Genomic DNA, 12,133 nt, shown 5'->3' on the forward strand with positions numbered 1-12,133 from the left:
TGTGTGGCTTCTCTTTACACCGGCATCCATTCATTTACCCATTTAACAAGGACAACATTGATTGAGAGAGGTGGTGAGAGGGCCGATTCGATTTCAGAGGACAGAATTGGATTTGATGTGGGGCATAATAGCTTTCATGGGCTTTTACGGCACTGAATAGCTTAGCTGGAGCTGCCTTGATGGGACTCAGGTGTGATTCTGAGAAGGATCCCGGGGATGGCAGGAGCACAAACATCTTGTTCCTTATTGTCCCAGCTCACAGAGCTCTGTGCTGTACAGAGAGGAGGTCACCACAGGACGCTGAGTGAGGCCGAGACCTAATTTCAAAACCAAAAAATAAAAATAAATCCTGTATGTGAAGTAACGACCTCACCCAGTCTGAGATTGTTGTTTCCAAAGCTGTGGCCAGATCAATGAGCCGCCATGATGAACAATAGCTGTGAACTGGGTCGGGCACCCGCCACACTAAAAGAAAAAAGGGGGGGGCAACCTGCTTAGAATCGTCATTAAAGATGGTGGCACGTTGGCGGCAGCACAAAGGCTGTTTGTGTATGGACCGAAATTTTGGGCCCTGTGGGTGTGATAAGATGTATTCAGACTCCACAACCACAATTTGGGTAATCAGTCCCCACCTAATTCCTCTCCACTTGGTCCGCTCTGATTTCATTCATCTGCAAATTGCTATGTGGTGAACAGTTTTCCTCAAATGGAGGACAAATTGTACTCTCTTTATACTCTGGTTTTCTATAATACGTTAGCTCTTGATGAATGGGGAATTCAAAACATTGTCCACCAAGCAATCGTTTTAAATTCTTAAGCAGTTGCTGTTATACTGTTGTCAGTGAAGCCAAAGAGTTTGTCACTGCTAAACTGTGTATCCAGCTGTCTGTCAGAGGAGCTTTTGTTCGGTGCAGTATTGCTCTTCTAAAAGTGAGGCTGGATGATTAAGTAACAGCGGTGTTGGTTTGCAGGTGCCACGGGGGATGCCCAGCCTGACGCCCCACCCTCGGTGCAGGGCACCCTGCCGCACTTCATCCAGGAGCCGGAGGACGCCTACATCGTCAAGAGCAACCCCATTAAGCTACGCTGTCGAGCTGCACCCGCATTACAGATCTTCTTCAAATGCAACGGGGAATGGGTTCACCAGAATGAGCACTTCTCCCAGGAGTATAAGGACCTCAACACCGGTAAGATAAAGCTGTGTGAACTTTTCCAGTCACCCAGTAACAGGGAAAGGTTGTTCAGCCATGGAGGGCGTAACTAAGAAGTCAGCTGATGATTTGGCATGATTCATAATGGAGGGAGTCGCAGCTAGTGTGGGACGCCAGGAACCGAGATGGCTGTTGTTTAATTCTCAAAACTAACTCCCTGTGTGATTTTTGAACACGCAACTACTCCCTCAGCATCGCACACACAGACTTCTGGGTGTACAGGCTTTCAACCCACAAGAGCTCCACAACTCTAAAATGTTGATTCTGAGCCTAAATATCTGGAGGAAAGCAGACAGTGATGGTTATATAATAACTTCGATGTTGTTCCCTCATTTTTCACTCTGGAAAAAATTAAATCTCCATCATTTCATTCAGCAACGACTCCTGTTGCTTATGAGATACAATTTGCAGACACACTTGAAAATGGACCGGAAGGCTTTAGACATGATTTAAACATGATTCAAGGCGTGTCAGACAACGGATCTTAAAAATGTCCCCTGTTGGTCGTCATGATATGAAGGACCACCACTAGGTTGACAAGTACGAGTATTTTTCTTCCCTTTTCCGACAATCTATAGTATAATTAATTGTTATCTGCTCATTTATTCTTCAAGCAGAAGTAGAAACTCCTTATAAATATTAATTCTCCCCATCTTTACTCAGTATGTCAGGTGAGCTCTTGCTTTCTTTTTGAGATCCTTTCATTGGTAACCAAACAGAGAAACCTCTGCACTTCTTCACAACATGGCTGGTTAAATTTAGGTTGGCTGATTAAATTGCAGTTGATGTGTCTGATGCAGATCTGCAGTGACTGGCATGGATTTAGTCTCATTTTCTGACATTGTAATCATTGAGATAAAATGTGTGTTTTATCTAAAGTTCTATTAATTCATGAATGTGGAGGACTAGAAGCACAGAGGAGATCTTTTTTGATTTGTCTTTGGTTCAAAAGTTTTCTTGATACTACCAACAATTTTTCAGCTTCTTGATGCATAAAGTAAACCCTTGTTTTCATGTCAGGAAATGTGCTAGAATAAATCTCAATACACCGAGCAGTCAGTCATTTTATGCCTGAAATTCGTTTATTTTAAAAAAGGGAACCCTGGAAAATACTTTATGACACTGTTGGTTCATGACAGCTGGTAAGACAAATTTAGCACTGAGGAAACAAGTGAGAAGTTGTTATTCGAGTGCAGACATCGTTTTCACTGCTAACACTGACTCTCACCAACAGGGTGAGAAGTAATCTTTTAATTTAGCAGCAAAATACATTAATATTAGCACAAGTTTAAATATGTATATGAAAGCCAAAGGTTTTTCATTTTGTATTAGATTTTCTCCCATTAACGCAGCATTTCTCTCAGTATGCAGATGGTTTCAGGTGACCTTCAGTAAGAATATCAGTGTGGCCTCAGCTGGTTTAAGTTGAAACGCCAACAAAGGCAGAGCAGCTTCAGTAATCATAGCTGGGTCGAGCAATATGTGCAGTATGTGCTTATTCTAAGCTCCTTGCAGTGCTAGATGGATGGACATACTTTGCCACTTCAGCACTATTTCAGCAAGTTTCACTAGTCGTCACTCACAGAAATGTACAGGACTGATTTTCAAATGCTTTTCTGTTAGGATCAGACTTTTTTTGAAATTGTATTCAGCCAACAGTTCCTCTTTGACAGCAGCCAGAATACGGTCATACTGATACAACTCCATGTTTATTTCACATTTGAATATTTAAGCTCTTCAGTAACACTTCAATGAATATTTAATTCCTCAACCTTAGAGTTCAGTACCAGAGCAGAGTATATGCTACGTTTCACCGTACCTTCAAGAGCTTACCTCGAAAGAATTTCATTAGTGTGGGTGGAGAGTGGAGTTTCATTAACTTCTGGTACAATGAATTTATCTTTTCATTTGGAATGAACATCGAGAAACCAGATGGTAGCGATACACGTTACTGCAAAATATTGGTCGTAACTTGAAGTTAAAAGCCAAATTTGTTACTAAAGGTGGAGCCCCCCCCCCCTCCAAATTCATGTATTTCTTTATTACATTAAATGTTTATGCCTATGTTAGTCACAATTAAAGTTCAACGAAAGGCGGAAAAAACATCCATGGTTATTCAGACTTGTTATTGTTGTGCAGAGAGGCACTGAGCTGAGGCCCCTGAGAACACGCAGAAAGTTGCATCCTTTGGGCTGTAAATCCACAGTCCAGTAGCATTAAACAGCTTAAACAAGTTGTCCACAGGCTTATAAAGACAAAGAGAGAGACAGGGAAGGTTCTAATTTCACGTCACATCACAAAGAAAAATATTTGAATCAAGTGTATCCAACTCCCAGCTGGTCCATTTCTGAGTGGATAACAAATGAGTTGAGACTGTCCTGCAGAGGGAAACAACAGCACAAGTCATTTTTGTCAACTTTAATTTGACACAAGTTGTCAACTGTATTCTTGCACGTCAACTGGAGGTGGATTGGAACTGTCAGTTCTAATGTCTGTCCACAGTAGAATGTTAGCTAACGTTAGCCTCGAGGGCTACGATGTTAACTGTTCCTTGGCAAAACCTTCAGCTGCTGCAGGATGTCTCCCTCGCTGGTTCATGTGATACAGCTCAGAAAGTACTGAAGCAATCGTTCAGATTTTAAATAAAATATATCAGATATATTTGAATTCTTTGGGGTGGTTCAGATGAATATGCGAGCAGTTCGGAGGGTTTCAGATTGGATCTGTAAACCCCTCACATTACCAGATAATCTGTGCCGAACATCAGTGCCGACCAAGGTCCCAGAACAGATTTCCCCTCCAATTGTCAGGCGGGGGTGGATGGGGAATAAATCAGCCCAGGATTCTGGTGGTGTGAGCCCGGCTTTAGACTGGAGAGGCCGCTGATTGTTGCTGGTTTTCATTCCACCGATCAGTGTTGGTTTCTGACAGAGATGGCTGTGATCGTTCCCAAACAAAAGGAAAGGCTTTCTGGTGCAATACTTTGTACCTAACTTTGAGATGGAAAGAAAATGAAAGCTGTACCACACTAACTAGATAAAGTATGATGGTCTTTGCCTTCCAAACAACATTTTTTCAAAACAAGTCTCTTTGAGGATATTTTTAATGCTATTTCAGAGTTTGTAACTTCCTGGAAAATCATTAGATTGTTGTCTGGTAAGAAGTCCTTGCTGACTCAGCTCTGGGTTGCAAGACGACCACCTCAGTACTGTATTCCCTTTGTCAAACTAGCCTCTGTTTTCTTGGAAGCTGTGTTTTTCAATCCTGGTCAGACCGCGTTTGCTAGGAGCTGCCAGTCCGTGGAGAGCCGAGGAGGGTAGGATGAGTAGTAATGTACATTTTGTGGCTTTAGGCTACAGGAAACACACAATTCTGGTGAAGCAACTACCGTTCTGTAAGTCATTTTATGGAGACTTTTAAAAGCATGGGTGTTAACCAGGCATGAAGGTTGCAACCCAGTTGCATTATGGGAAATGTAGGATCCAGTGTTAAGGGCGCTTTACACATACGTCAGTCAGTAAGTCAATATGCCCCCGTTTAATGTGTTTATCTTTGGAGTTCCCCACATTTGTGGACGTGTGACACTTTTGGCTCTTTATCATCTTGTATTGATATGTAAGCAGAAACCAAGTCGGCTTGAACATGACTGTCTCGCTCTGTATCCATCTTAGAAGAACACCTGCTTTATTGGCCTTTGCTTCCTCTGATTAGGCAAATTAGATGTTGTGCTCTGGAAATTAAAGGTTTTGGAGAAAGCTTCAATAAATCAGATTCAGTCCTAAATGCCTTTGTAGTGTTTTTAATCATGGTTTTAAAGCCTAATTTGCACTTCCTTGTTAGAATTATTTTAATGATTTGAAAGCCTCGGTTTCATTGTGTTTATTTTTGTTTTCATGTTTCTCAAATTACCTCGAGTAGGCACTGAGTTACTCCGTGTATAGACCATGACTTAGGCTAATCAATGAGGAGATATGTGGATCATCAGACTTTCACAGCTGGAAATCTTGAAGTAATGCTTGAATACTCCACTAGCACTAGGTCTACATCCATGTTCAGCTAATTCAGATTTGAGTTCCAGGTCGATGTGATGATTTGAAGCATGAGGGAAGCTGTGGCGTGCCATACAAATTAAGTCCCATTAGTTTTCATCAGGTGGAAGCGTGTTGATTAGAGGACTTGACTGAGGCCTCCTGAAGGGATTTTCTGGCAAACGACAAAGCCAATGTGACACCTCGGCTGGAAATGCTCTGTGATTAGAGGCTGTGAGAAAGCCGTCTTTCTTGTATTCATGAAGGTCCCTCCACAGGAAAGAGGCTTTAATTGCTTCTGGAAGTTCATTATAGTGTGATTGCTGTGCTGTGAAATTGTTGTAAGCTTGATAATGGCAAAATGAAATTTTGAACTTCAATTGTTTGCTGTTCTGTGTGCATGGGGGAAAGAACGAGGGAAAGTTCACTTGGTGGTATTTGCCAGCTCACCTCATATGCCACATCAACATCCAGCATCCGGCAGGGGCGGGCGGGGAAGCTAATCGGTGTCTTTGACAGATAAGAGTGAGAAACTACACCAAAAGCCTGCTTTGCCTCGAGGCTACAACATGCAGCCATTGTGTTAAAATCAATCAATGTAAAATATGAAATTCCTGGCTCTAGATTTTAAGTGAAACTATTGAACCTTGAGAAAAATAACCGTATAAAAGAACACGGACATTTTTCTTCTCCTACAGTTCGAAAATTGGATTTGACTCCGACGAGAGCGGTGACACTGAAACCAAAGAGTAACAACCAGGAAAACCAAAACAAGGAACTCAAAGACACTAAAAACACTTTGTAGATCTGAGGAGCATTGCAGATGATACGTCTGAGTTGTTTACATGAGGACGTTCCTGTTGATGTTCCCGTTTCCATGCTCCAGGAGATGTTGTGATTAATGACGATTCCTCCGCATCCTCAGTTTCCCTCCAGTATTCACCCTCACACCTGATCTCTCAGTCAAGATGCTACTGTGATAACCTTTTGGCTACCTTTGTGCAAACATTCAGCCATTCAGTTTCACACACTGATCTGCTGGCCACAGAGCAGTTTGGGTTCAGGGTCTTGTAAGACTGTTTGTAAAACCGAGTTTGTCAGTTTGCCTCATGTGCCAGTTTTCTTGAAAAAGTTTCTGTACCTGGTCTTGCTCCAAGGATGTGTGATATTTGGATTGAAACCCATCGAACACACTTATTTTATCACTTACTACAGTGTAATCCACAACTTTTTGGTGCTTTGATTGTTTAAGTGTAGCTAAGGTGGAAGTTATATTATTTTTCTGATGTTTTTATAGCTTATTGTGACCTATTGTCCTTCTGGGAAAGTGTTTGTTTAATGTTCATGAAGTGCACTGCTCAGTAGTTTGAAATGTTCCTTATATTTATCATGAAATACCAAAATGCTACCTCCTGCCACAGCAAAGAGGATATTGTCTGTCTCTGACACTAAAATCTGATCAAAATATAGAAAAAAGAAACATTCAGGGATGCTTTTGTTTTTATTTCCCGCTGTAACCGTGGACCGAACCGTGACTTGTGTACGTTACAACTCTAGTAATGACAGTTCAGCTACTGCAGTTATCCAAATTGTGTTGTGCTGAAGCATGACAAATGACAAACTCACACTTATATCCTTTACCTACAGTGTGGGCTGTAATATTCAGAAATCTGTGCACTAATGTGTGTAACATGACCATTTGAAAATCACTTCCATTCCATAATCAGTCTCTAGAAGCTTAACACTGACTAGTTAATGCAGATTAATTTCCTCCTTCCATCCGTTATGCTCTTCGCAGATCATTTTGAAAGGGAAATTTGATGCATATTTCATATTCATTAAGTCAAATTAGGCTCGGCTTGTTCATCAGCATTCCCATATCAGTACGTGCCTGCTGCCATCGCCGCTCTTTGCTGACTGACAGCCCACCCGCCCTTCCTTCTCCTAACCTGTTCATTATCTGTGCCACTCCGATGTCTCCCGTTCTCTATTTTAGGGAGTTGAAAAAATTCTGAGCCATTTTACATAAACTCAGAACAATCACTGCACTTAAGTGCCTGTGGCGCTGCCAGGCCAAGTGAAATCTCCTTTCTATCTGCTGGTCCAAGTGGATTAGCAATTAGAAGAGCCCGAGGATGATCTCGCCACCGCCCCTGGCACAAGCCTGCCTCATATCAGTAGTAAACTCCACCACAGATAAGGGCGGTCTTCACGGGAAGGCTTTGTCCTCGCTCAGTAATAGACAGCAACATTGTGTATTGGATTAGTACGGCTAATCAGAGAAGAAGATCAGTGAAGAATTGGAATGTTATTGATTAGGACATGGGTCCTCAATGCCACCAGGAGCACCTGATAGCATCTCTTATTTACCAACTACCCTGATGAATCACTGGGCACTGATAAAGCTGACAATGCCCTTGAGTTCCAGCTGCAGACGGACTGTGCACCGTGTGCTGCACAGCACCAGAGGACAGGCAATCCTGCAAAGTGTGTGCATGGATATTGATTGCATTTTTTATAGATTATTCTTGTCCCATCTATAAAAAAAACACTGTCAGCAGCTGCAGATTAAATTTTAGCAAGCTTCTTTAGCAAGAAAATAAACACCCACCGTGTCAATTCTGCTTGTGTTTGTTGACTTCAGGTTTTAGTGTGAATCTCTTGACACCTTGTGTCCAGACTCACCATTTTAGACCAACATTCAACAATCATACAGCAAGAAATCCATCACAGAAGAGAAAAAAAGATACCTTTTTCTTCCACCCACAGTAGCCCCACTGGACCAGAATGCAATGCAGCTACAAGGCAATTGACATTTCGTGCAAGGGCCAGGTTGCAGACACACCCCAGTGTTCACAGTGGTTGGGTCGTGAGCAACAATATATTTATTTGCTCAGAAACCCCTGAGAGATTGAAGGCAAGGCTCACACCCCTTGTTGAAAGGCATTCTGGGAAATAGTGGTGGAAATAAAGTAGAAGTAGATGAGACAGGTTGAGGAGAAATGGGGACGCCGAAGACAAATTATTGCAAACTACCTCAGGAATGTACTTCTCAAACCGATGATACACAGGATGTGTAAAAAATGAGAGGAAAGAGGATTTCATCCTTTAAGACGGGACTGATGTTCTCGCCAATCTTATAAATAAACTGAATTTCAACACTTAACTCTGGACTTCAGAGCTGGATGAAGCATAGAGGAAAATGTAGTTGGACTCTTTCCCAGCGATGAATTTCTCATCAGGTCATTTGAACATATTACAGCAGCTTAACAATGCAGAGAGATGATTAGGATGAGATATGCAGAGAACAGAAATGGTAATCAAGATAATTTCCTTTATTCTCACGGACTGCATGCACAGCAATACTTGATGCAGCTCAATGCAATTATGAGAATATCATGATGAAGTCGCCAGTAAATGCCTTCTTGTTATTAAGAGGTTTCATCCACCTTTGTTCATGCTAACTCAGGCATACTGACTGAACTGCAGGAGCTGGCAGGCGATGGCAAAAATTAGATGAGGTTCCAGGTTTTATGCAGGCTTGAAGTTCACAGTTTTATATCTGTGAAAGACTGTGAATATTTCGTGTAGTGATTTAAAAAAAAAAAACGCAGTGCATGTTTGAACATTATAAAATATCTGCTCAATATGTCCACTATGTTGTCACTGACAGTCACAGGATTATCAAAGTTGATAATATTCATTATTGTCTATCCACAAATCCAAAGCAATCCATCAAATTTGGACATTTTTGGCGATTTGTGATCTTTCAGTTTGGACCAAAGTGTTGGACCAACCCTGCAAATATTGATTATTTTATTTCTGACAAATACATTGATTATTTTGTTGATGAATCCATTAGTTAGTCATTTAATCCAAGTAGTTAATTTGGTCTATGAAATGTTAGATAAGGGTGGATAACAATGATGCAATCAAATGTTTTGATCACAGTCATGGAGGAGGAGAGGAACCAGAAAATATTCACATTAAAGAAGTTGGAATCAGAGACTTCAGAACAATTAAACCAATTAAAAGATCCACAACCACTTGAATACTAATCAATTAATCGTTGCAGCTCTACTATTGATAATGCCACAGCAGTAGCACCAAACCAGTAGCATTGCTAAAACAAAAACACACAATGAAACCAGACCGGGGTCGTATTATTTCAGGTACTGGTCGGTTTGTTTGATGTCTCGGGGAAAATATTCAGACGTCCATGTGAAGCAGGAGTCAGTAGTGGCACAACAACAAGTTTATGCAGCTGGACCACCCAGTATGTAAATCCAGCCATGGTCCTCGATATGTTTGGGCTGTAATCCAGTATTTTTGTTTCACTCGATTAGAATATTGAATTCAGATTCCTTTCATGTTTTCAAACTGCATAAAATGTGACAATCAGCCCTCTCTGAGGAACAGCAGAGCATTCCCAGTTTTAAAAAACCTCTGATGTTTTTGAAGTTTTCTAACTTTTCAGCGCTTTCTCAATCATTTGCTGAATAAATACAGTGACAGCTGCTTTCATTAAAATCATATTCAGAGTAATTATGATGCATATGATGCCAGTCAGTTCATCAGACGGCTGTTTGGACACATTAGTTGAGTGAATCCTTCTATAGAAGCTTGGATAAGCTTGGACTGCTGTCTAATTTTTTACAACTATCTTCCGAGCCTTCTGCTCCACTAATAACTCTCCTGATATCTATCTGAGACATGAGTGCAGAAGAAATATGAGGGGAGCTATATGAAAAGAATATTACCAAGGCTGAGACCAATATGGGATTAGGATTTGACTCAACAGTGTTTGAGGTGTCAGTCTGTAAAGCCTGTAATGGAATCTGCCTCACCCTGCCATAAGGAGCTGCAGCCACAGAATTTCATTAGTCTGTCAAACACTGGGGAGTTCAAGTGTGATGATCACAAGAATGAAAACCTGTAGGAGAACATACAGAATATAGGCAGGCTCAATCTACAGTTCCTGTATCTACTGCTAAAAACCTGGACACAACAACGTTTTGAATGTGGATGGAGGAGATTTCAAATTAAACATGAAGCTAATTTTCGTGTCACTGTATGGTGAAGAACAGTGCACCCATTTATTTTCAATGGGTATGAGTAAGTCAATACTGTGGTACAGCAAGCAGGGCAGGATGGACCAGCAATGACAGAAAAGGGAAGAAGTTAAATGTTGATCTTGGGAGGTTCATGGTCATTTGCTAAAAGGACAAAGAAATCGCAAGGAAAAGAAAGATCATGTCACCGACTTTCTTTATAAACCAACTAAATGAATCTTCAATAACTATTTAACCATTTAGTTTGTGTGTTTAAGGGCATTTATGAGTAAATAATTAGAGTCCATGCATGTGGTAAGGTAATAAGCAACCAGGTGACCAGGTGAGTTTTTAGTTTCTACCCTGGTCAAACCTGCTATTTATACATATTCTGTTGATAACTGTTGTTCATTTTTGCACATTTTTAACCAAAGTTCTTCTGTATCGACCTCCTATCTTCACACACCTCTGTTTAGTGCTACTTGCTGTAATGCAGACCAAGACGTCCACATGATTAAGCCACCGTGATTGATTCCTGACAGCCTCAGGAGATAAAGCTGAGTCTAGGTGGATTTTCCTAAACTCCATCCCCTCAAGTAAGCGCTGTCCTATTTCCTATTGTGAAGAAAACCCTCAGCACTTCCTCGCACAGTTGCCATGAAAACCTCCCCCTGTCTCGACCAAATCTGGGAGACGCTCAGCGGGGCGCCCGCTGGGAGAGCTGACTGATCCTCTGGGCCCTGGGTGCTCCGGTCTCCTCCCACCCATATGCCGGGGACAGCAGGGGGGAGCCGTCACTCATCTGCGGTGCCTCTCTCGGCACTTCCCTAATCGTGATTACTGCCTCCATCCCGGGAGTGTGTGAGAAAAGCAGCATCCACCTGACTCTATCAGGGGAAACTCTTTATCCTTGTTTGTTCTAAAAGAGAAGACGTGCTTATGCTGTTGGGACCAGCGCGTTCTCCTTTATGTGATTTTAATTGAGGCAGTTAAGCCTCCCTTGGAGGAATCCGGCTATTAAGCACTTGGAGTTGCACACAAACATGTTTTCATATAGAATCCTGGTGTTCAGTAGTTCACCCATGGAGCAGAATGGCAGTGTGTGGGGGGATCATTGACCTTTCTTTTCCACATCTGTGCAGTGTGAATGTTATCATCGGTGAGCAGCAAGCAGACAAAGCTCTCGCCTTCGAACACTGCAGAAGACGTTTCACGCTGTGTGTGTGTGTGTGTGTGTGTGTGTGTGTGTGTGTGTGTGTGTGTGTGTGTTGGCCGTGGGTGGTGAGTATTTATCTGTGCGTACATATTGTTACGTGGGGAGTGTGTTTGTATGATAGTTACATTATGTGTGTAGCGCAGCCATCTGTGTAGAATATGTTATCTGTGCTGTCTGTATGGGTTTTCCATGTACGTATGTGTACATAATGTGACAGAGCTTGGACATAAGGTGTGTGTGCATGTGTGTGGTGTGATGCGAGGGTGTGGACTTGTATTACTCACGTTGTGGGGACATAAATCCAATGACTCCCTCACACTGTGGGGTCCTGCCTTCGCTATGGGGACAAAATGTTAGTCCCCAAAACATGAATCAAAAAACTTAAGGGTGAAGACTTGGTTTAAGGTTTGGGTGAAGTTAGGTTTTAGTTAAGGCTAAGGTAAAGGGTTTGGGTTAGGCGAGTGGTGGTCATGGTTAGGGTAAGGCTCTCGGAAATGAATGTAAGTCTATGTAACATCCCCAGAAGTGATTGAAACACAACTGTGTGCAAGTGTGCGTGGACTGTGAAGGCCTGACTAAAGCAGATAAATGTCCTCAGTCCACACCTGCCAAGCAGCTTAGGGGGGC

The 12,133-nt window shown here is 41.9% G+C and overlaps 1 protein-coding gene across 5 annotated transcripts in view; it reads left to right on the top strand.

The window, feature by feature from the left end:
* unc5db (unc-5 netrin receptor Db) overlaps positions 1 to 12,133 on the top strand; it is a 211,371-nt gene that overhangs the window by 128,355 nt on the left and 70,883 nt on the right. For all 5 annotated transcript variants that reach the window (XM_037097681.1, XM_037097679.1, XM_037097680.1 and 2 more), the window contains one exon: positions 972 to 1,187. In XM_037097681.1, the coding sequence (XP_036953576.1) occupies positions 972 to 1,187 (216 nt within the window). The remainder of the gene's footprint in view (positions 1 to 971; positions 1,188 to 12,133) is intronic.

The sequence above is a fragment of the Acanthopagrus latus genome, chromosome 5 (genome assembly GCF_904848185.1).
Source record: "Acanthopagrus latus isolate v.2019 chromosome 5, fAcaLat1.1, whole genome shotgun sequence".
In the NCBI taxonomy this organism is placed as follows: domain Eukaryota; kingdom Metazoa; phylum Chordata; class Actinopteri; order Spariformes; family Sparidae; genus Acanthopagrus; species Acanthopagrus latus.